This window comes from Cydia strobilella, chromosome 22 (genome assembly GCF_947568885.1).
Source record: "Cydia strobilella chromosome 22, ilCydStro3.1, whole genome shotgun sequence".
Classification (NCBI taxonomy): Eukaryota; Metazoa; Arthropoda; class Insecta; order Lepidoptera; family Tortricidae; genus Cydia; species Cydia strobilella.
In genome coordinates, this window is record NC_086062.1 from 2,466,991 (window position 1) to 2,491,965 (window position 24,975).

General features: G+C 38.5%; 1 protein-coding gene across 2 annotated transcripts in view; it reads right to left on the reverse strand.

Annotated features, from left to right (window-relative positions):
- Positions 1–320: 320 nt before the first annotated feature.
- The window catches only part of LOC134751535 (protein transport protein Sec24C), a 33,689-nt gene continuing 9,034 nt past the window's right edge, over positions 321–24,975 (reverse strand). Inside the window, exons 7-21 of one of the 2 annotated variants that reach the window (XM_063686977.1) lie at positions 23,682–23,767; positions 22,629–22,818; positions 21,423–21,532; positions 20,671–20,784; positions 20,109–20,198; positions 19,572–19,757; positions 18,875–19,022; positions 18,080–18,240; positions 16,621–16,789; positions 15,298–15,510; positions 13,819–14,013; positions 11,465–11,650; positions 10,051–10,244; positions 7,580–7,720; positions 5,729–5,839 (exon numbers count right to left, since the gene is read on the reverse strand). In XM_063686977.1, the coding sequence (XP_063543047.1) occupies positions 7,583–7,720; positions 10,051–10,244; positions 11,465–11,650; positions 13,819–14,013; positions 15,298–15,510; positions 16,621–16,789; positions 18,080–18,240; positions 18,875–19,022; positions 19,572–19,757; positions 20,109–20,198; positions 20,671–20,784; positions 21,423–21,532; positions 22,629–22,818; positions 23,682–23,767 (2,180 nt within the window). In that variant the 3' untranslated portion in view covers positions 5,729–5,839; positions 7,580–7,582. Of the gene's footprint in view, positions 5,840–7,579; positions 7,721–10,050; positions 10,245–11,464; positions 11,651–13,818; positions 14,014–15,297; positions 15,511–16,620; positions 16,790–18,079; positions 18,241–18,874; positions 19,023–19,571; positions 19,758–20,108; positions 20,199–20,670; positions 20,785–21,422; positions 21,533–22,628; positions 22,819–23,681; positions 23,768–24,975 lie in introns of both variants that reach the window. The other variant, XM_063686976.1, reaches the window with a different exon arrangement.

Here is a 24,975-nt window from a genome sequence, read left to right on the forward strand (position 1 = left end):
CGTCATGTTATTATGATTTTTTAATCAAAAATTTAGCTTGTTGTTGTTACTGTCTTCCTACAGTTATATGGTCGGCGCGATGTAAGAATTTGTATTTGACAGTTATGAATTAACCCTTATTTAAGTATATGGAGCTTAGATCTACCGAATAATAGTATTTTCATACATTGCGCCGACTATAGTTAGTTCTGTATTAAAAATATTTTAAAAACTCTTTTTGTAAGAAACAAAAATAAATATATAATACTTCCATTAAATTGAAAGTAAAAAGAATGTTTGTTATTATACTTATTATGCATCTTTTGAAAATAAAAACCATATAATATAAAAATTGTTTATTGAATACCTATCTCTTAAGTAATTGAATATAATTTCAATAATACATAGTAAATAATAAACAAATTTAATTTCACACTAAACTATAACAAAATCCTTTAGGAACATAATGTTGAATTCTCATAATGTTGGATTCTCGAAATGTTGGATTCTCAAAATGTTGAATCTCGAAATGTTGAATTCTCAAAATGATGAATTCTCGAAATGTTGGATTCCCAAAATGTTGAATCTCAGAATGTTGAATTATAAAAATGTTGAATACTCAACTTAACTAGACGGGCGGGGCTCCTATTTTTGAGCGGTTTGCCCTTCGGGCATTTGAAGCTACCTAACGAACCTAACCTACCTACCTATTGACAAAGATAGATATAACTCCGTAATAGATGGATACAGTCTAAGGAAAAAACGTGCCTCGAAAATCAAGAAAATTTGATTCTCGTTCAGAGGGCGCTACTAGTTTTGGCCTACAGTCGTATAGATGGCGTTGACGGTTTCGTTTGTTATTTAACAATTTTAACGCATATCAGTGAAAGAACATGGGTCAAAATCATAAAAATAATTAATGCAAATAAAAAAATCATTTATCTATATTTAAATACATTCTATCGTATTTTTATAAATCTTCATTTTTAGTTTTAAAGTGTGTCGACAGATGGCAGTGAATTTACTGGGGTTACAAAATTTACTATGATAGTAACGCTCTAGTATCAGTTACTCTATGCTATTGATTTAGTGTGATATCCGTGAAAACATTACACTGGGGAATAAAGCGTAGGTTAGGTTAGGCTTGTTAGGTAGCTTCAGATGCCCGAAGGGCAAACCGCCCAAAAATAGGAGCCTCGCGAAGCGGAGCTCCGTCTAGCTAAGTTGAGAATTCAACATTTTGAGAATTCAACATTTTGAGAATCCAAAATTTCGAGTATTCAACATTAAGCTTTAATTTTCAACATTTGGAGAATTCAACATTTTGAGATTCAACATTTTGAGAATCCAACATTATGAGAATTCAACATTATGTTCCTAAAGGAACAAAATTAGTGAAGTAACTTGTTTTTATATTCTATGTTTGAATCGTCATTCTATAAACAACTTACTTTTCTATTTTCGCTGACTAAACAGATTTACGATCTAGCATTATATTACAAGTGGAAGAATTGCCATGTCACTAAAAATCTTATCTAATCTGTCATTTACCTGTTAACTCAAAATAGCCTTAACACCGCATTGACGAATATCGCCGCTATACTTACTCAACCTCGTATCTGCAACACATTTGATGACAAAAACACCCGTATTCCGAATGAAAGAAAAGCGACATTTCCATCAAATGATTGTTGCAGATATGAGGGTGAGTAAGTATTGCGACGATATGTGTAGTCATTGGCATTAAGCACAGGGAAGGCTGTAAATGGATTTTAATACGTAATTACAATATCATAGTATTAAATATTTTTTTATATGACCATGTGTTTGCCTTCCCTATAGACATACAGTCGCCAAAGAGCGGCGAAGGTATTCCCAAATATCTGAACCGAACTAAGCCTCTATAATCAAGACAGTGTGTTCAGATATTATTCAGCACCTTGGCCGCTCCGATATAATAAATCAAAACAATAACAATTAATGCCAATAATTTATTTACACAGGTGTGTTCGTAATCGATTATAATATCTATAATTTTAACAAAATTATTTTAATAACGTAAAATAGACATGGAATATAATACAAAATCCTAGCTATGATGGAATAACGGGTGGGGAACATGAATACATTTTGTTTGACAAATAACTAGTTATTCATATTCGCCGGACATTATTTTAGTTATCAAATACTTGATTCACATTAGCGGTATTTTAAGATTTAATGAAACTCTAATTAACGATTTAACTGATTATGATTAAACATATAGAGCTTTAGCAAGCTAACTGCAGCGTTCGATAAAAAGTAGGTAGTTCTTGACAATCAGTATGTGACAACACAGAAAAAGTATTAAATAGTCTTCATATTTGTGAATTATTCTATTTGGTGTGGTCAATATTCTGTGAAATTAAACCTTATAACCTTGGTTTAAACTAATATTATATTTTCCGAATATGGTGCAACTATTAAGATGTCTCATTCCACTTACCTATCATCAACATGTCTTTGTGACAGCTAAGAAATATTGCCATATTTTTTTTTTTAAGTGGTTGTCAAATTATTACGCTGCAGAGTCAGCTTGGTCTACTTTAAAATTAAACTTCAATTGAGTAAACAATCATACTTTCGTTAATAACGAATAAAATGAAATATCTAGTTAACATCAGTATTTTCAAGTAATACTCAATTGAAGCTTAATTCTAAATACTCTTTCATTCTATGTGTGACACTCAGACATACTGAAGATCATATAAAAAAATCTCCTTTCTGTGGATTTTAGACACAGAATAGTAGATTGAGAATAACTTTTCAGTTGTTAAATCATTAATTATGAGTTTACCGTGTATGAAAGAATGTTTTAACATCAGATAACTTCTCATTCATTCATTCAATGTACAAATATTTCAAAATATAACAAATGACAAAGTCTTATTCGCATTTACAATGTCAATCGCGCGATAACTTGCCAATATTTCGATTGCCGCGGGCGGTATTAACCTAAGGCTAAAAATGTACACTTTGTTTCAATCCAATTCGAAACTTTCAAAAACTGAATAAAGTAGCATTTCGTTTCACTGTTTTCTAAAACAAACAAAAGTCACCCTAATATCTACTATACAATAGGTTCAAATTAAAAATAGGGAAACTTAGTGGGCCTTACGAGGCTATGGTTAATTTTACTTTGGCTTTAGATTTCAACTACACAATAGTAATTGTTGTTTTAGCAGTTACTTATATTCGCTGGGTCTTTTGTGTTTGACAGCACCTAATGTAATTACGTCACCATACAATGAGGGCTAACGCGTATGAATTCGCCGCTAGGGGTGCTAGTGTAGATGGTGGTCTTTTCCATAGTTCGAAATATCAAATGTCACTTGTCACTTCAATGACTGACAGCTGTTCTTTAGTCTTTTGGACCACCATCAACAGAGGCGCCAACTGGTGAGCAAAAAACGATAGCCCTCATTACCACTCACGACACGTTGTCGTGATGCTTTAAAATGGTGCGCAGATTATGCTAACTCAGTCACAGAATAAGTAATATTACTACCGTACAGAAAGGGCATTTCCTACAAACCCGAAGTTTGATAGCAATTCAGGGTCGAATCATGCTATCCCTTTCTAATGTATGGCACTATCCCTTTCGGCTATTTAAGGTTGTCAAAATTCAAGTCATCTGTGGTCGTGCACACAAAGGGACGTCAAGTTGTGTCAACCCTAATAATTGCTCGGAGCAATGCTGAGCCGAGTGAAGCCGAGTTTGCCCGAAAGGAGGTGTCCCACCACTGACTCAGTTTTAAAATTACAATTAGCATGTTTCCTTTAAAACTTCAATAATTATTGTAATATTTGACTTAAAATTATTATCATTCATGTCTACTGATATAGATTAGTGACAAAAGTACGAACATAACTGCTTTGCTTAGGCCCGCCCGCAGCCTGTTATTGTAGCGAAAAACCCATTTTACCCATTTCACGGTAATATCGTTATTGGCACTAAATGCTCCCATATATGTGTATGACCCATATGGATTGAAACACGCTAAAAGCTTACCTAAGCCTAAACGTCTACGCCGATCACGACACGTTGTCGTCAAGTCGTTACGATGGAGTTTTTGATATCTTAGCGAATCTGACAATAATAGTTGAAATCCAAGCTGTTCATTATAAAATGTCATATACCGCCCTCTGCCCGCTGTGCGCTTAATAGTACAAATGCTATAGCACCGCTTGTACCTCTTTATGGATGTGGCAGAGGTATACGCCAATCACAACACGTTGTCGTTAAGTCGTTTTAGTTTTTGATACCTACGGATAGAATCGCGCTAAAAGGGCCTTTACCAGCTGCGTGCGTAATACGCGCCATTAACCGCGTTAATAAAAATACAAATTCTGTAGCAACGCGTGGATCTCCTTGTGGATGTGGCAGAGGAAGTCCACGTAAGACGAGGAACCGTCCAGCTTGCCTGTCTCTTATTGACTAATATGGTTTAATTCTAACACAACAGGCAAAAATCTAGTAGTTACAGGCCTTTTTAAAATGCGATCTGGCTAGTCTTGTTGAGACCTGACAATGCTAAATATACGATTTCAAGCTAACACGGTCATTTTCATAACTACTATTAAGACCTAGATTTATACCATGCATTTTTTTTTGTTTCCAATATGTTAAAAATATATTTTTACAGAGTAACACGGAAAAAGTATTATACATGGTAAATATAGTGTATTTAATAATAGTTATAATGATTAATTCATTCAGCGCCAATCACGACACGTTGTCGTCAAGTCATAGGCATGGAAGTTTTCTGTATTTTAACATGCACCTAATCAGTTAAGGTAACAATTTTATTGTAGATTGAAATCGAAAGCGCACTATAAGGGCCTTTATCCACCGCGTGCGTAATACGCGCCATTAACCGCGTTAATAAAAATACAAATTCTGTAGCAACGTGCGGATCTCCTTGTGGATGTGGCAGAGGAAGTCCACGTAAGACGAGGAACCGTCCAGCTTGCCTGTCTCTTATTGACTAATATGGTTTAATTCTAACACAACAGGCAAAAAAACTACTAGTTACAGGCCTTTTTAAAATGCGATCTGGCTAGTCTTGTTGAGACCTGACAATGCTAAATATACGATTTCAAGCTAACACGGTCATTTTCATAACTACTATTAAGACCTAGATTTATACCATGCATTTTTTTTTGTTTCCAATATGTTAAAAATATATTTTTACAGAGTAACACGGAAAAAGTATTATACATGGTAAATATAGTGTATTTAATAATAGTTATAATGATTAATTCATTCAGCGCCAATCACGACACGTTGTCGTCAAGTCATAGGCATGGAAGTTTTCTGTATTTTAACATGCACCTAATCAGTTAAGGTAACAATTTTATTGTAGATTGAAATCGAAAGCGCACTATAAGGGCCTTTACCCACCGCGTGCGTAATACGCGCCATTAAGCGCGTTAATAGTACAAATGCTATAGCAACGCGCGGATCTCCTTGTGGATGTGGCAGAGGAAGTCCACGTAGGTCGAAGAGCCGTGGATAGTTTTTGATACATACGCTACGCTAATCACGACACGTTGTCGTCAAGTCTTTGTCAACCTCTACAAAGTTCCCTATCCAGTCCAGTGAATGTGAGAATTGTAAGTTGAAATCGAAAGCGCACTATAAACGCTTACCGCGGGACGAGTGCGCTTAATAGTACAAATGCTATAGTAATGCGCGGATCTCCTTGTGGATGTGGCAGAGGAAGTCCACGTAGGAGGAGGAGCCGTCCACGCCGCGGTCCTCCACCAGGAAGTGCCGGAGGACCGTCTCCAGCTTGTCGTGTTGGCGCATCACGGTTAGCTGCAACAAAATGGGGTTATTAGCTTATTGGACGACAAAATGGGAACGTGCTGAGTCATATACCCTAAACTTTAAAGGCCGACAACACAAAAAATTGGCAAGAATTGGAAATTTGAATGTCAAGGAAATATTTAATTTCGTTTGTATCGAAATAGAACGAAACAAATGCACTTTGTTACAATTGAAAACGGTTTAAATTTCATTGATGTACTGGTAGGACCTAGTGAAGCTAACGGGGTTTTCACACATATAAGATCTTGTGTTTTTAGGGTTTCCAGAAATTTAGGTTTTTCCTACTTTGAACCATGAACACTATTGATTATACTTGAAGAAAATAAATTCCCTATTTTTTTCCAATCCATTGACGTTACTTTTCCATACGAAAGAACGTTCCGAAGGAACGTAATGTACCTAAATCTAAAATATTACGTATATATTGTAATATTTCTTTCTCCTAGTAGAATCGATAGTGCTTGTGATTCTAAGCTAAAAAAAACCTAAATTTTGTTTATGAATACGATATGTTTTATACGATATATTGCCATATGTGCAGACATTTCTCTCATATAACAAAACAAAGTAAAATTAATGATAATTTGAAGTAATGCACATGTTGGTGTTAAAATGTGTTAATAAGACAAATCAAATAGCAGAAAATACAAAACAAAGTCAGTTATGTTTGTAATTAACACAGGTTAGGATGATACAAAATACAGAAAAATTCCACTGGAACACACAAATGGCGAAAATATAAAACTCTCATAAGAAAAAACACTCGATTTCCGAAAACCTGTTAAAAAGCTAAAACAACAGGAATACTTAAAAAATCAGAAAAGCTTAGAAGCAGAAAAATCTTGGAATATAATGCTTAATGTCACCTTAATACAAGTAACTACTCACGACGATAGGCGTTCTTGGCGCTGTGGGCATGACTAGTCACGACGATATGCGTTCTTGGCGCTGTGGGCATGACTAGTCACGACGATATGCATTGTTGGCGTCCAGACGACAAGGCCTCAACTTCTGCCGCTTCCACCAGGATACTCAACCACATTTATTGTTTTTGTGAACTTGTCCCATGGCTAAATGCTATCCCACTCCCTCCACCAGTCTATTCCAATCCCTTTAAACTCGCACGCCGTTGAAACCGCTGCTTTTAAAAGCCCAAAAACAATAGCTTGTAGAAGTATTATCACAGTTTGTTATCAAATAACATTTCCTTATGTAAACCGTCAACATCCTCGACATTGCCTACCGTATCCAATATTGCCAACATTAAAAGAAACGGTGATTCTTTACAAAACACTAGTCTTTGTCTAATTCTTAATATTGGTTGCGATTCTCTAATTATTAGTAAGGCACGCGTAGGAAATCCTCATATAAATGGCTATAAACTATGTTTCTCACCCGACATTACTTTAGTTATTAGATAAATAGACAGCTGTTTTGTGAAGAATCACCGTTTTTAGGATTTCGTACCCAAAGGGTAAAAATTTTTGCATTTGCGATTTTTTTACAGTTTTCTGCGTAATGGTACGGAACCCTTTGTGTGCGAGCACTTGGCCGATTTTTTTAAGCTACGCAATGTCGATCACGGTAGACAATGTTGAGCAAGTTTGCGATAGCGAAAATGCTTCGTTGAAGCGAAACGACAACGTGTCGTTATTGGCGCTGAATCAGCAAAGAAATATTTTAAAACCTGTTTTAATACTTTCACAAGCCTCCCAAATAGCGACATACTGTCTACATCAGGTCTTTCACACGCCGATGAGTCTCCATAAGCAGCTCCAGGTATGAAGCAGAGCCGTCTATTCCTCGATCCTCGGCCAGCTGACGACGGAACAGCGCTTCCCGCTTGTCGTATTGATGGACGATCTCCAGCTGATGCGGGGAAACGAGTTAGGCATGCATGCCAGCAGGGCTCGGAACCGGTTTTTTTGAAAAATCCGAAATAGCCCAATATTTTTAACTATTTTATGCTCTATACGTAGGACTGAATAATGTATTTAAGTAACAACTTCGTATTATGAAATCGTCCCATTAAAAATGAAATATTAAACCAGAGAACGAAAAAGAACGTAATAATACCGGTATTTTTTGTATGAAGAAAAAACCGGTTCCGAGCCTTGCATGCTACTGCTTAACCCTTTATAGGGCACGCTTAGATGTTATGTTATACGGCAAAAAATACCACCCTATAAAATATTTTTGTATTTTATTCTTATGAAGAATTTTTAGGAATTTAGGTGTAGTGTATGATAAGGTTTGAATCGTGTATATTTTTTAAATCTGATCCGTTAAAGAGTGAGAGGGGGTATAAAGTCAAGAAATAAGAAGGGAACAAAAGATATGGCGCGCCGCGGGAAACTTTAGGCGTGCAGACATGCGACATGCTAAGGTGCTAAGTGGATAAGCCGTGCATTTATCTTAACCAACGGTTGCTTGTCAATAGTTTCATTGAATTTCTTGTTGTTTAATTATGGATTTTATTTCTAAAATATTTTAGTTTTATGGAACAAAAAAACAAGCGCCCGTTACAACTAGGCCTATCATTTGAACCCGGTTTGAACCTTTATAGTTTAAAGTATGTTTAAATAATCAATCATCATCATGGGCCTTCAACATCAATTAAATGATGGTTCAAACAGCGTTCCTAACACTGCGGCACTTACGTAAATGACTAGTAAATGACTAGTAAATGTAGCACTTAAGTAAATGCTCAAATTATAAACAATATTATTTTAAAATACCTTTTAACATACTGGAATGCAGCTGTAAAATCTAAGTTCTTAATCTTCTTCTTCTTAGTCGGATAATCTTGTCAGAGCAGTCGTGGTCATAATAGGTGGTGTCGGTAAGTAGGTGGTTCTTAATAGGTACGCGTAAACTGCCTCTTTTCGTATACGCCTTATCTCGGTCCTGAGTGACTAGCTCCACCAGACCTACCAGAACTACCCCGTGATATTCCGAATGTCGTCCACCGTTTCTTTCACCCAAATCTTATCTTACCCGCATCGTCCTAGTCGCATCTTCTAATACACCTCACAGCGATGCTGAGCGGATTATCTTAAGCTCAGGTAACGTTCATACTGTGTCTGTTGAGGCGACGCGAACGTCGCGTACGAAGACTATCTTTCTTCATACTTAACTAACAATTTAAGCCTTATTGCGTTGAGATAAGTGTCAACTATGTAACTTACCCTCATGGCCTTTCTTCTTGATCTAGTCGCATCTTCTAATACGCCTCTCACAGCGACGCTGAGCGGATTATCCTCAGCTCAGGTAACGTTCATACTGTGTCTCTTGAGGCGACGCGAACGTCTCGTACGAAGACTGACTTTCTTCATACTTAACTAACAATTTAAGCCTTATTGCGTTGAGATAAGTATCAACTATGTAACTTACTCTCATGGCCTTTCTTCTAGATGTAGTCGCATCTTCTAATACACCTCACAGCGATGCTGAGCGGATTATCTTAAGCTCAGGTAACGTTCATACTGTGTCTGTTGACGCGACGCGAACGTCGCGTACGAAGACTGTCTTTCTTCATACTTAACTAACAATTTAAGCCTTAATGCGTTGAGATAAGTATCAACTATGTAACTTACCCTCATGGCCTTTCTTCTAGATCTAGTCGCATCTTTTAATACACCTCACAGCGATGCTGAGCGGATTATCTTAAGCTCAGGTAACGTTCATACTGTGTCTGTTGAGGCGACGCGAACGTCGCGTACGAAGACTATCTTTCTTCATACTTAACTAACAATTTAAGCCTTATTGCGTTGAGATAAGTACCAACCATGTAACTTACCCTCATGGCCTTTCTTCTAGATCTAGTCGCATCTTTTAATACACCTCACAGCGATGCTGAGCGGATTATCCTCAGCTCAGGTAACGTTCATACTGTGTCTGTTCAGGCGACGAGAACGTCTCGTACGAAGACTGACTTTCTTCATACTTAACTAACAATTTAAGCCTTATTGCGTTGAGATAAGTATCAACTATGTAACTTACTCTCATGGCCTTTCTTCTAGATGTAGTCGCATCTTCTAATACACCTCACAGCGACGCTGAGCGGATTATCCTCAGCTCAGGTAACGTTCATACTGTGCCTGCTGAGGCGACGCAAACGTCTTACGAAGACTGACTTTCTTCATAGTTAACTATTTAAGCCTTATTGCGTTGAGATAAGTATCAACTATGTAACTTACCCTCATGGCCTTTCTTCTAGATCTAGTCGCATCTTCTAATACGCCTCTCACAGCGACGCTGAGTGGGTTGTCCAGCTCAGGTAACGTGCATACGCGTGTGTCAATTTGTTGAGGGGATGCCGCGTCGAACACGTCCCGTACTAAGTCGAGCGGGGCTTGCGAGCCGACCCAGATTAGCATATGGACGCCATTTTCTGAAAAAAAAAAGTTGAGTGCCAATGACGACACGTTGTCGTTATTTAGTGCAATGAGATCTAGGACAATTGATAGGATCATAACTCTTATTTATCTATAGATTACAGGAAAACCTATAAAAAGTGTACAGAAAACAAGAGTTGGAAGAAAAAACTGGCCAAGTGCAAGTCGGACTCGCGCACGAAGGGTTCTGTACCATTACGCAAAAAACGGCAAAAAAAAATCACGTTTGTTGTATGGGAGCCCCACTTAAATATTTATTTTATTCTGTTTTTAGTATTTGCTGTTATAACGGCAAGAGAAATACATCATCTGTAAAAATTTCAACTGTTTAGTTATCACGGTTCATGAGATACAGCCTGGTGACAGACGGACAAACAGACAGACTTTTATGCTAAAAGGGAAACCCTTTATAAGGCTAACCCTTATAAGCAATATGCAAGGTGTTGGTGAGCGGATGATAAGGGTTTTAAAAGGGTATTTGGGCTACCGATTACTCAAATGTGTTAGCTTTATATAAGAGTTTTTAAAAGCAAAATGAAAGGGTTTCATCTGGCAAAGGGTATGGTGAGTTAAGCCTTATGCAATACCCTTATAAAACCCGGATAAGGGATAGCGGGCCGGTCCCTGCCCTTGGGGCGCCATTTCGGCTCGCACTTGGCCGTTTTTTTTTAAAGTTTCTTATCATTTAGAATCATTTATCATTTAGAATCATTTATTCATCAATTGTGCATTACAGGTAATGAATACAGGTGTTATAAACAATTTGTTCTCTGTAATATGTCTTGCGACGTACAATGATTTTGGTTACCTAGCGCATGCAATATTATTAGAAATGTCACTTTATTTAAAATAAAAATAATCAATAAGTTGTAATTAATAATTTAAAATAAATAATGATTAATGGGTAATTATATAAGTCAATCATTAATTTGTCAAAGTGTCCATCAGAAATTCATCAATATTGTAATAACATTTATCTTTTAATATTTTTTTTAACCTAATCTTAAATGTAGACAGCTGTTCATTTCTGAGCAGATCCGGTAATTTGTTAAACAATTTAGGGGCCATTGTGTAGATGGTATTTGTATAAAAGCTTGTTTTTGAAATACAATTTCCTGGGGGAAGAATTTTTAGCGTATTTGTAGCTGGGCGAGGATGAGTAATCGGTCCATATATTGTTTTACAAATACACATGCTTCGTAAATGTACATCTTACCTAATAGATAAACTCCTTGATCATTCATTTTATCCATGGAAGCCCTGAGCGGCGTGAGCGTGGGCTCCTCGGCGAGGCGGTGCAGCGGCAGCAGGCGCGGGTACGTGTACACCACGGACGTGCGCACGTCCGCGGTCAGCGCGCGGTACATCGCGCACGACTTGTCGTCGCAGGTTATGTCCGTGCCTGAGAAATTACAATTTCAAGTTCAATTACAGACATCACAGTAACATATCAGTCACTCACTCGCACACTTATCACACACACTTTTACATTTCCGCGGCAATTTGATGATTTGTTTTAGTTTTAGTCTTTGTTTTAGTTTTAGTCTTAAGTTTAGTTCGTTCTGGTGTTGGTTTTTTCTGTAACTTTCGTTATAAATATATTTAAAAAAGGCGGTTATTAATATTTTGTTTGTCTTAATTTTCTGTTTAATAATGTTTGTATTTTTATGTCAATGTAAATTTTATTTGTGTGTCGTTGGCGTACGTGTCGCCATTATTTTTAGATTAAGCCAGGTCCCCACAGAAAACCAGCGCCACGGTTTGCCGCGGCACTATGCTGAGTGGGGATCCTTTTTGGCGTCCAAATGTTTTTTTGTCTGCATGCTTTTCTTTTTTATGTACTATGTTGTGGCGTCAAATAAATGTATTTTCTTTCTTTCTTTCTTTCTTAAAAAACAATGTACAGTTAATGAACTGGCATAAAAAAACTACCTATTTTGTTGTTTATATTAAGGCCGTTCCATAGGTTTGCCGCTGTCACTGTCATATTTCGCGAGAAAGAACGGGAAAGATCATGCTCGTGTCAATCTTGATTGAATTTTGTCGATTTTTATTTATTTTAGAAATGTTACCTTACAACATAGAGTAACTTATACTAGAGCGGTACTGTCATAGTAAATTTTGTAACCCCAGTAAATTCACTGCCATCTGTCGACATACTTTAAAACTAAAATTGAAGATTTGTAAAAATACGATAAAATGTATTTAAATATAGATAAATGATTTTTTTTATTTGCATTAATTATTTTGATGATTTTGACCCATGTTCTTTCACTGATATGCGTTAAAATTGTTAAATAACAAACGAAACCGTCAACGCCATCTATACGACTGTAGGCCAAAACTAGTAGCGCCCTCTGAACGAGAATCAAATTTTCTTGATTTTCGAGGCACGTTTTTTTCCTTAGACTGTATCCATCTATTACGGAGTTATATCTATCTTTGCTTACAATATCGAAATTCGAAAGCTATGAAATTACTATTCACATAATATATAACCGATTAAAGTTGGATTAAAAGTCCGAATTAGAGATTAATTTGGGAATTAATTGTATCGAGCGAAGTGTCATAATTCGTGTATCGGAAGCTATGTTATTAAAGATAATATAGTCAAGAACTACATATATTTTTCCACGTCTACGAGAATCAACGCCTCTTAGAAAAACATGATCATATAAGGAGATTTTTCGCCTTCTGGCTCAGGGAACCGCCTTAATGAACTGGCATAAAAAAACTACACAGCTTAGAATATAGCTTTAGTGAAATAATAATGTAGGTTTATTTTGGTTATTTTAAGGTTATACGCCGTATGGCATCATATTGTGGGGATATTTTCTGGGTTTTTTTTGTGCCTTACCTGCTCTTAAAGCATCCGATCGCAGCATACAGCTAGTATATAGCGGCTGCAGCTTCATACTCTCCGGCAGCACCAGTTGGCCAGCACTGGACGGCGAGGCGCAGTGCCTCCTGCAGGCGAGGGGGCTTTGACGGGAAGTCTACTTTGGTTACTTCCAAGGCATTACACCATATGGCATTATAGTTTGAGGACATTTTTCCAAATATTACCTGCTTCTAAAACGTCCGATCGCAGCTCACAGCTCAGAATATAGCTTTAGTGAAATAATAATGTAGATTTATCTTGGTTAATTCAAGGTTATACGCCGTATGGCATCATATTGTGGGGATATTTTCTGGTTTTTTTTTGTGTCTCACCTGCTCCTAAAGCGTCCGGTCGCAGCATACAGCTAGTATATAGCGGCTGCAGCTTCATACTCTCCGGCAGCACCAGTTGGCCAGCACTGGACGGCGAGGCGCAGTGCCTCCTGCAGGCGAGGGGGCTTTGACGGGAGGTCTACTTTGGTTACTTCCAAGGTATTACACCATATGGCATTATAGTGTGAGGACATTTTTCCAAATATTACCTGCTTCTAAAACGTCCGATCGCAGCTCACAGCTCAGAATATAGCTTTAGTGAAATGATAATGTAGGTTTATTTTGGTTATATCAAGGTTATTACGCCGTATGGCATCATATTGTGGGGATATTTTCTGGTTTTTTTTTGTGTCTCACCTGCTCCTAAAGCGTCCGATCGCAGCACACAGCTAGTATAAAGCGGCAGCAGCTTCATGCTCTCCGGCAGCACCAGCTGGCCGGCGCTGGACGGCGAGGCGCAGTGCCTCCTGTAGGCGGCGAGGGACTTGGCGCAGCGCGCGGCCAGGCCCTCGCGGAGCAGGCGCGGGGTGTGCTCTCTCAGCGCCCAGACGGCTGGAATAGTTATTTACGATACAAGTGCGGAAAAGAGGAAATTCGAAACGAGTGGCGATAAATTAAAACACGACCGCAGGGAGTGTTTTAAATCGACACGAATTGCGAATTACCTATTCGCACCTGTATCGTACAACGTTTTACAGTACATATGGCCCTTTAAACTTTCGACATATGCACGAAAAGTGCTCTTTTACGCACTAGTGCAAGAAAGTAGCACGATATGTACTGTAAAAATATTTAAGGTTAGGGAAGAGAAATATAAAATAAATAAAAATAATAAAAAGTAAATATAATTTCGTTGCTGAAACAAGGTTAAATATTAGAGTCGATATAACTGGCGTTCGAAACGCTTAATTACTTTGGATTTTTCTGGTTGTTTGATAGTAAAATAAATAAAAATAATAAAAAGTAAATATAATTTCGTTGCTGAAACAAGGTTAAATATTAGAGTCGATATAACTGGCATTCGAAACACTTAATTACTTTGGATTTTTCTGGTTGTTTGATAGTAAAATAAATAAAAATAATAAAAAGTAAATATAATTTCGTTGCTGAAACAAGGTTAAATATTAGAGTCAATATAACTGGCATTCGAAACGCTTAATTACTTTGGATATTTCTGATTGTTTGATAGTAGTAAGGGACTTCTACTAGACAACCAAAAATAATATGCTAATGTTGAACCACTAGAGACAACCGAGCGGCTTAACGGACAGATTGTGTCATAATATTTATCAGTACGGTTTTTACTCACTATTATTTTTAGCGCTTTTGGCGACATGTTTCGGATTCTTTGGGAATCCATCCTCAGGCACGAGTGTCCGCGGCGGTTGTACGTCGTGCACCACCACAACCGCCGCGGACACTCGTGCCTGAGGATGGATTCCCAAAGAATCCGAAACATGTCGCCAAAAGCGACTAAAAATAATAGTGAGTAAAAACCGTACTAATAAATATTTTGAAATATGTCTCACGATAGTTTAAGTGCGAAGATTGTGTCATCATCTATTTTGCTGCCAACAGAGGTATAAAATGGAGCTTTATCCCTGCCGCTGCTCCTATTTTCGGCGGATGTTGGGAGAGACTGATTCCCACCGTCAAAGTCGCTCTGAATGCCACACTACATGAAAGAGAGCCTAATCCGGTTCGAAGTACCAGAATTGCAGAAGAGGTTGAAACTTCATTGACGATGCATGACTGAACCAACCTAACCCTAAGACACATTTAACTGTTCGACCGCCATAGTACGTATAATTTATCGTATTCCGATAGAAAACTTACCTTGTTTCGTAAGGAAGTTGAGTGTCGTATCGAGCTCCATACTCCGATAAACATCTGCCAGCTGCGGCGCCGCTCCTAACGCCAGATTGAGCACCCTCAATCTCCTCTGGCCGCTGCGGTGTGTGTATAATAGAGCAGCCTGTATATATACGCCGTCTTCGCCTGTTAGTTTGTCGTCATGCTTGATTTCTACGCCGATCGCTTTGTCCGCGTCTAAGAAAAATATCGTAAAATTCAGAATAAATGAATTTGTTGAAAAATCTTGTCCTTTTTTTCGTAGGAGGTCCCGCGTTTGAATCCTGGTAAGGGCATTTATTTGTCTGTTTATCACAAATATTTGCTCCTGAGTTATGGATGTTTTCTAGGTATATAAATACTAGATTTGCCCGCGACTTCGTCTGCGTGGAGTTAGTAATTTGGGTAGCTTATTTTTTATCCAATCTGCTTTTTATCGTTTCCCCATACATACTCCACCCCCCTTTTCACCCCCTTAAAGGATGACTTCAGGGATAAAAACTACCCTATGTCCTTCCCTGGGACTCAAACTATCTCTATACCAAATTGCAACTAAGAAATCGGTTCAGCGGTTTAAGCGTGAAGAGGTAACAGACAGACAGACAGACACACTTTCGCATTTATAATATTAGTATGGATTTATAAGTATAGTATCCACAACACAAGCATTACTAAGCTTTTCAATATTTTTTGAAATTATCCTTTTTTTATCGCTTATCAGTGATCTCTCACCAGGCGGGCCGTATGCTTGTTTGCCACCAACGTGGTATTAAGACCGTTCTATCACACGTTGTGTGATACATGTGTCACATTTCGCAAGAAAGAACGGGAAAGATAATGCGCGCCAAGTGTCAATTTTGATCGAATTTTGTCGATTTTTATTTCTTTTAAAAACGTTACCTTACAATATCGAAATTCGAAAGCTATGAAATTACTATTTAAGTTAAGATTGTTTTTTCTTCTTTTTTTGTTTATAGTATCACATAATAAATAACCGAGTAAAGTTTGATTAAAAGTCCGAGTTAGAGGTTACTTTGGGAATTAATTGTATCGAGCGAAGTGTCATAATTCGTGTATCGGAAGCTATGTTATTAAAGATAATATAGTTAAGAACTACATATAATTGTTCCACGTCTACGAATATCAACGCCTCTTAGAAAAACATGATCATATAAGGAGATTTTTCACCTTCTGGCTCAGGGAACCGCCTTAAGAAAAAACTTGCAATCCTACAGATGGGGTATGTGGTAAGTCCTCCTCCGTGTGTGTGATTGAAATAACCTAGCATAAAAAAGTGTGAAAACATACCAATGGCAGCCAGTTCGACATCAGTAGTATTAGACATGAAGAAATGTCCATAGAAGTCGGTGGCGCGGACGCCGGTGGACGTGCGCACGCGCATCACTGCGTCGTGCGCGGTCGGACGGGACACTACACGGATCACGTCGGATACTATTCTGGGTCCGTCTAAGTCCGCCTGTGAACAAAACTATTATTTAAAAAAACCGGCCAAGTGCGAGTCGGACTCGCGCACGAAGGGTTCCGTACCATTACGGAAAAAACAGCAAAAAAATCACGTTTGTTGTATGGGAGCCCCATTTAAATATTTATTTTATTCTGTTTTTAGTATTTGTTGCTATAGCGGCAACAGAAATACATCATCTGTGAAAATTTCAACTGTCTAGCTATCACGGTTCGTGAGATACAGCCTGGTGACAGACAGACAGACGGACAGACGGACGGACAGACGAACAGCGGAGTCTTAGTAATAGGGTCCCGTTTTTACCCTTTGGGTACGGAACCCTAAAAAAACAAAATATAGGGACCCTTTTGTAGGAAGGTCTGCCATCTCAGGGCCTAAATAGTAAACTCACTTGACGTTGGCATTTCACACTAAGCCAGGTACCAACATCATGGCGTTGTTACATTCGGACTAATTGACAAAGGATATTAGGAATGACGCCCAGCTTTTCTTACACTTGGACATACCGACAATTCTACTTTTTGTACATAAGTTTTTGACACTTTTTCGTAAAATGCATATTTAAGAATACTGCTTTGTGATGGAAAAAGAGGCTTAAGTAGGCTATCAATCCCGATAGCTTTGTTCAATAAATAATTAATGTAAATATTCTTAAAATCTCAGAAACTCAGTGGTCCTTGATTGTCTCCCGATTTGTATGAAAATAAGGCATTTACCACTACGTTACCATCTTTTTACATTTTTTTTACTTTGTTAGCCTATGTGTGTGTCCCACTGCTGGGTCCCCTCTTCCTTTCCAATCCTCCCTGTGCTGAGCAAGATCCCGCCAATCCCACTGGAACGCATCCCAATCATCCCGCCATCTCTTTCTCGGTCTGCCTCTGCCACGACTACACTGCTGATGCCAGCTAGTGACTATTTTAGCCCATCTGTTTCATGCATCCGGCAGACATGTCCAGCCCAGTCCCACTTTGCCCTTAAAGAAGCCTCACAAGAGGGCAAGTTTGGGCAGTAGACGCTAGCCGAATGTCAATTGGAGACTCTGGTTTACTAACCTGGAAGTAAGTGTACTTGTGAAATCGTCCCGCCATCTCTTTCTCGGTCTGCCTCTGCCACAACTACACTGTTGATGCCAGCTAGTGACTATTTTGGCCCATCTGTTATCATGCATCCGGCAGACATGTCCAGCCCAGTCCCACTTTGCCCTTAAAGAGGCCTCACAAGATGGCAAGTTTGGGCAGTAGACGCTAGCCGAATGTCAATTGGAGACTCCGGTTTACTAACCTGGAAGTAAGTGTACTTGTGTAGCTCTCCTCCAGTTAGCCTGGGCAGCTGGCCGATGGTAGCACAATCCACATACGCATTATTGCATATAAACAACTCCACGGCCACGCCGGCTTGAGAGCATAGCTGGCCTAGCTCGTTGTATGCTGTCGTTTGCGGTGCTGTAAATTAAACTTTATGTTAGAGGATGAAGGTCGAAATTTAAAAGGGAATTTAGTTAGAAAATTCTTTAGAGCGCTAAAAAAATAACATTACGAGCATAATAAGGGAAAAACTATTCAAGAACCTGAAAGTACAGGTACAGAGGTTAACTTGTAACTTAATAGTTTTATATTACACCAAAATCAGATTCGTTAATTTATATAATAGCTGATTGACACTTTGGTTAATAGCCAATTAAAAAATAATAATAAAAAAAAAATTGAAGCTAGCTGTAACTTTATTTTTATTTTATTTAACTTGTTTATGAATAACGCCATTAGTGCCTTTTTAGGGTTCCGTACCCAAAGGGTAAAAACGGGACCCTATTAAAAGGACTCCGCTGTCCGTCTGTCACCAGGCTGTATCTCATGAACCGTGATAGCTAGACAGTTGAAATTTTCACAGATGATGTATTTCTGTTGCCGCTATAACAACAAATACTAAAAGTACAGAACCCTCGGTGCGCGAGTCCGACTCGCACTTGGCCGGTTTTTTATAATCTAAGCACATTTCAATCCAGTCTGTTTAACATTTAAATGTAGCCTATAATACTTTTTTTTCAAAAATATTTTTTTTTTCAAAATAAATACTTACAAGTGATCTGTTTCTCCTTATCCGTGCCAAGTAATTTCCTATCCTCCCTGTTGATGAGTTTGCCCGGCGCGTTGTAGGAGGGCAAAGTTGTGTGGAACACGAGCAGTTGACCTGATGTATCTGCCGCTTTTAGCGCTTCGTATCCCGCCTGTAGTGAAGCAGAAATTGAGATTGTGTAAAAGCCAAGCCAAGTGGGCCAAGTTGTATGGACCACGAGCCTTATAGTCTACAGAAATTTTGTAGATAATGAGATTGGGCAAAGTTGACATGATGGGGTAAAATTGCCAAAAATATAGTGTGTAGGTGGGCAAAGTCGCGAAAATATGAGATGATGGCGATTGACGAAGCTGCTTGTAGCGCTTTAGAACAGAATAGAATAGAATCGTTTTTATTCGTAAACACACAGACAATAAACATACATTAAAAGAACATAGTGAAAATAAAGTGTCACGAAATGGCCCCATCTCAGCATGCTGCTGGCGACTTCCAGCGCCACAGTACACACACACACACACACATACACACAGCGGCGAGTTTTTTTGTAATTCGACTACAGAAAAAGCTAATAAAGCCAGCTTCGCTTTCGCATCGAAATCGCCGGATGGCATTTTTTGTACTCTAGGTACGTCGGGCAAATGAGCAAACGACATAATGGGCAAAGTTGAGACTTTAAAACACTTATAAGCAAGCAACGCACCTGCACGGCTGGCAGCAATATCGTTTCCGTCTCCTTGTTGTCGGCAAACATATTGGGCAGCTGCTGTAAGAGTGCTTGCAGCACCACCCCACTTTCCTCCGGCGTCACAAGGAACCCTTCCAGTAAGGGCACGAACATGTCCGCTACATCGCCTACGGACATCATTTGGGGCTGGGCTAGAGAACCCTAAGGAAAAAATATTAAATGTTTCAGTTCAAAATTTATAAAAATCAGAAAATCAGAACAACCAATTTAGCTAGGACCCTAAATGGCATAACAATCGCGGAGCGTCATGGTACTTTACAAGATGTGTCAGTATAAGATAATTTCGTGCTTCAAATTTGAGAACTGATGTAGATGGCAGTGTCGTATATTTGTTCGTGTCGAGTTGACGTTTAACAATTGAGTGACCAGTGACCACAAAACATGTGCGACGTATACTCAGCTGTCAAACTGCTGGGCAAAGTTGCCACGTAATGGCAAAGTTGTCAAGGACAGCGGGCAAAGTAGCAAGAAATACAAATTGGCTAAACTTACCTTGATGTTGTAGAAGTGGACGGTGGAACTGTAGGTGATGAAACCGACGCGGGTCCAGCTTTTACCAGTTTGCTCGTCTTTAGGTATCGCCTGTGAAAAACAAGCGATTATAAGCCTAAATGCTATGAAATACGGTTGAGAATCTGTACAATCTAACGTAATTTAAAATCCTAGGAGATTATAAACATTTCGGCTGCTACAAATTCAATAAAACATTTTTAAAAGTTTTCTTCAAAATTGGAAAAGCCAGGCACGTCACATAATTATTATGAATACATGATGATGGCGGGAGTCAAGGGAATTGATATTTGAAGTTTTAGCTATATTCTAAGACTTCCAACTATTAATTCGATTAATCCCTTTTACTATTAATTTATTCTAAAATAAATTCTTAAAGTTTTGTATTTTAGTCGTATTCGCATTTGCGATATAAACACGAGCGTATTGTTTAGAATGAATCTGAAATAGCCTTAACATTACTATGTACGCTTACGCCATTTTGCACAAGACTCGAATTCCAAGTAAAAGTTTGAAGTCACAGTAAACATTGTAACATCAGTACCTCAATAATCTCCTGTATGTTCTCGCAGATGGTATGGACGAGGCCGCTTTTAATCGAATTGTAGGACACGTCGATTAGAAACACTATGGCGGGCGGGTTGGGCAGCGTGTTATTCTGAAATAAAAACGTTTACATCATTTAAAGAAAGGGGATTCAAGTTTGTTGAAAATGTTAGACCCACAGTATATTACAGTTAGATATTCAGAATCTAAAGATGTACTATATAATAAAAATCTTATTATAAAAAAATCTAGGGCATAATGAAACATTCCATCAAAGTTTCGCTTACGAACGCTGTTTTTTAATACTTCTGAAAGACATCACAGCGAATTTTGGACTAAAAATTTAAGTTTCAAGTCAAGATTCGGCTTTCTTTTCTAGTATTTTAGAAAAATTTAAAGTGTCTTACGAACGGCACCGTAAACGACACTCTGGGAATGTTTGTACTTATTCAACTTTAACACATTCTTCTGAAAAAACTGTAGCGAAAAGCGCCTCTCGCTGGCAATGAATGTGTTAAGACATAATGCTCTAGTAATTTCTTGTTCAGGGTATTTGCCAGATTTTCCTAAAGCGACTAATCACTAAGGACCGGTTGCAGCAACCACAGTTGACGGACTGACTAAATGATTAACGTCACTCAGCAGTGAACTATGAAACTTCCCATACAATAAAATTTTGCGGACTCTTTAACGGTGACAGAACGTTTGGTGCAACCGAACCTAAATACTTAAATAGAACGTTTTACGTACTCGACAGTACTCCTTAGTAGCGACGATCTCGTAGGCTCCGAGCGCCATTTCTGCCGGCAGATGTCCGTATTGCTGCATGCTGTTGATGTACTGTGTGTACTCCATGGGTACTGTGGATAATCAGGTATATTGTCATTTTATTCTAAATATATCGAGCGTTGTATTTACAATTACACACAGAAATTAGGTGAAACGATCTCGCAAAAAGTTCCTAGATTGTCATATGAAAAATTAATGATGCATGAATATCACATGACGCAATTTTGCTCAATTTTTGCAACTCTCCATATTACTACTTTGCCCATACGATGCAACTCTACTCACGTGATGCAATTTTGTCCATTTAGCATTAATTTGCTCATACGGTACAACATTCTACATAATGGAACTTTTATACTTATTAATTTCGAAGTCCCACAAGTAACAAAATCAAACCATACTAAAAAAAGGTTTCAAATACAAAACTGCAAAAATTACTATGGGACTTTGGATGGTAAAGAAGTTTAGGTACGAAACATTAGTGGTTGCTTTGCAGAATGGCACTTAAAATGTCTTCCGACGTCTATATACGTTGGGGCGCATGCAAACCTGGTGCAACTTTGCCCATATGAAGCAAGTTGATCCATTTGACGAAACTTTGCACATTATGATGCAACTTTGCTCATAGGATGCAACTTTGCCCATATAGCGCTACGTTGCTCATATGGAACAACATTTTCTACATGATGGAACTTTATTATTAATATCACTAATAACCTTCTAACTCCCAAGTAACAAAACCAAATCTAATTTTGAATGTAATTGGAATAAAAAAAGGTTCCAAATCCAAAACTGCAAAAATGACTGGGACTTGGGAGGGTAAACGAAACTCGTGTCGATTTTTTCCCTTCGGTCGTGTTTTAATTTATCGCCACTCGTTGCGCATTCTCCACTTGTCGCACTTGTATCGTAATGTACTATTACGAACCTTCAGTAGTCGCCTTGCAAAACGCGCACAAAGTGCCTTCCAACGTCTATAAACTTCATGTTAGGGCACATGTAGGCCTGATGCAACTTTGCCATTATGAAGCAAGTTGATCCATATGATGAAACTGCACATTATGATGCGACTTCGTTCATATGATGCAACTTTGCCCAAATAGCGCTACTTTGCTCATATGGTACAAATATTTCTACATGATTTTTCTAGTTAAAAAGTATACGAACCTTCAGTGGTAGCCTTGCAGAAGGCGCACTTAAAGTGCCTTCCAGCGTCTATAAATTTCATGTTAGGGCACATGTAGGCCTTGCAGCGCGAACACCGCACCGGGCCCAACGTTGGGCTCCCCGTCAGGGCTGCGAAATCCAGGAGAGGGGGCGGCCGCTCTTGCTCGAAGGTTTCTGCCATGGGAGATATCTGAAAAAAAGAAAGAATTCGGTACTATCTTACTCAGATCAAACTAAACAGTTTCTATTTTTTTTTTATACTACGTCGGTGGCAAACAAGCATATGGCCCGCGTGATGTTAAGCAGCCTCCGTAGCCTATGTATGCCTGCAATTCCAGAGGAGTTACATGCGCGGTGCCGACCCTAACACTCCGCACCCTCGTTCTACTTTAGTAACTGCGAGTCGGACTCGCGCACGAACAACCACTGGTTGCAGGTTGTACAACCAGCCTTAAAGTTTGCACTTTGTAATTTTTCCTCAGTCACCCGTTGACCACGAACGCGGTAAAGGGTTCGAAACGTCGGGATGTATTATAAATTCAATATACGCGATATAATCCGTTTTCATAGTTTTATTTCATGAGTAACTATCGCGGTAACCGAAGACAATATTTTATTCTGTTTGTTATAGCGGCAGCAGAAATACATCATCTGTGAAAATTGCAACTGTCTAGCTATCACGGTTGATGAGATACAGCCTGGTGACAGACGGACAGACAGACAGCGGAGTCTTAGTAACAGGGTCCCGTTTTTACCCTTTGGGTACGGAACCCTAATTAATAGTTTGTCCTCTAGGTTGGACGATTCTTGGCAAAACAAACTTTAAGATTCAACCGGAAATCCGGTAAAATGTTGAGGGGTTTAACCCACCATATAAAGTTTGTCAATTATTAATTTGAACCTTATTCTATAAGTAAATTCGAACGAATTTCATTTGTTTTACAACGCAATGAAACAAAAGAAATGCTACTCTATTTGTTTCATCAAAAGGTTCAAATTAGATTGCAATGAATATGTACATTTAGCCTCACGAGGTTAAAAACGAAAACTCACCACAAGACAGAACGGCATGGCGGTTTGTTTTAACAGATCAGCTGTCACTGGCACGTTGTACATAGAGCTTCTGATGAATCGCGGACCTGAATGGGACAAATATTTGTTTAATTACTGAATTACGATACATAGAAGTAGCAGCAAATGGAGCATACTTTGATAATTTAGTGGAATAAATGTCTAAACATCTAAACTAATGGCCCTTATTGCGTAACAGTTTCGCCGCGAGCGTATTTTCAAAGAATCCCGGTATCTTAGTATGTACGCAGCGAGATCGTTGTGCGCTCGCTGCGAGATCGTTGTGCACTCGTTGCGAGATCGTTGTGCGCTCGCGGCGAGATCGTTGTGCGCTCGCTGCGAGATCGTTGTGCACTCGTTGCGAGATCGTTGTGCGCTCGCTGCGAGATCGTTGTGCACTCGTTGCGAGATCGTTGTGCGCTCGCGGCGAGATCGTTGTGCGCTCGCTGCGAGATCGTTGTGCACTCGTTGCGAGATCGTTGTGCGCTCGCGGCGAACTCACCGAGCACTCTCCTCGGTTTCAACTCGCTCGCAAATCGCTAGTGTGATAGGGTGGGGCGCTAAGTTTGGATTATCATAAATTTTCAGAAACGGAAAAAACTACTTTTAATTTTCTGCGTTTGCATGTACTTTGTTATTTGTTGTGACAAGATTGCTTTAAGGCATGTGGTTATACCAAAGAGGGATATAATAAGATAGAGCGGTACTGTCATAGTAAATTTTGTAACCACAGAAAATTCACTGCCATCTATCGATACACTTTAAAACTAAAAATGAAGATTTATAAAAATACGATAAAATGTATTTAAATATGGATAAATGATTTTTTTATTTGCATTAATTATTTTTATATGATTTGACCCATGTCCTTTCACTGATATGCGTTAAAATTGTTAAATAACAAACGAAACCGTCAACGCCCTCTATAGGAGAGTAGACCAAAGGTAATGGCGCCATCTGATCAAGAATCAAATTTTCGTGATTTTCGAGGCACGTTTTTTCCTTAGACTGTATCCATCTATTACGGAGTTATATCTATCTTTGGTTATACTAACAATATGTCAATATTTATTATTCGACAATATTTGCTAGACTTATATTGACCGGGATATAGACCGTGATTACCTTTTGTATTATTTGCGAGCTTCCAATACACAAACAACAATACAATATTTGCTTTAAATTTCTTTTCAATTTATGAGCACGACAATCATGTATTCATTGTTTGATTCACACAGTAAAAATTGTTGGAAGGATGTTTATTAAGCAAAAGTTG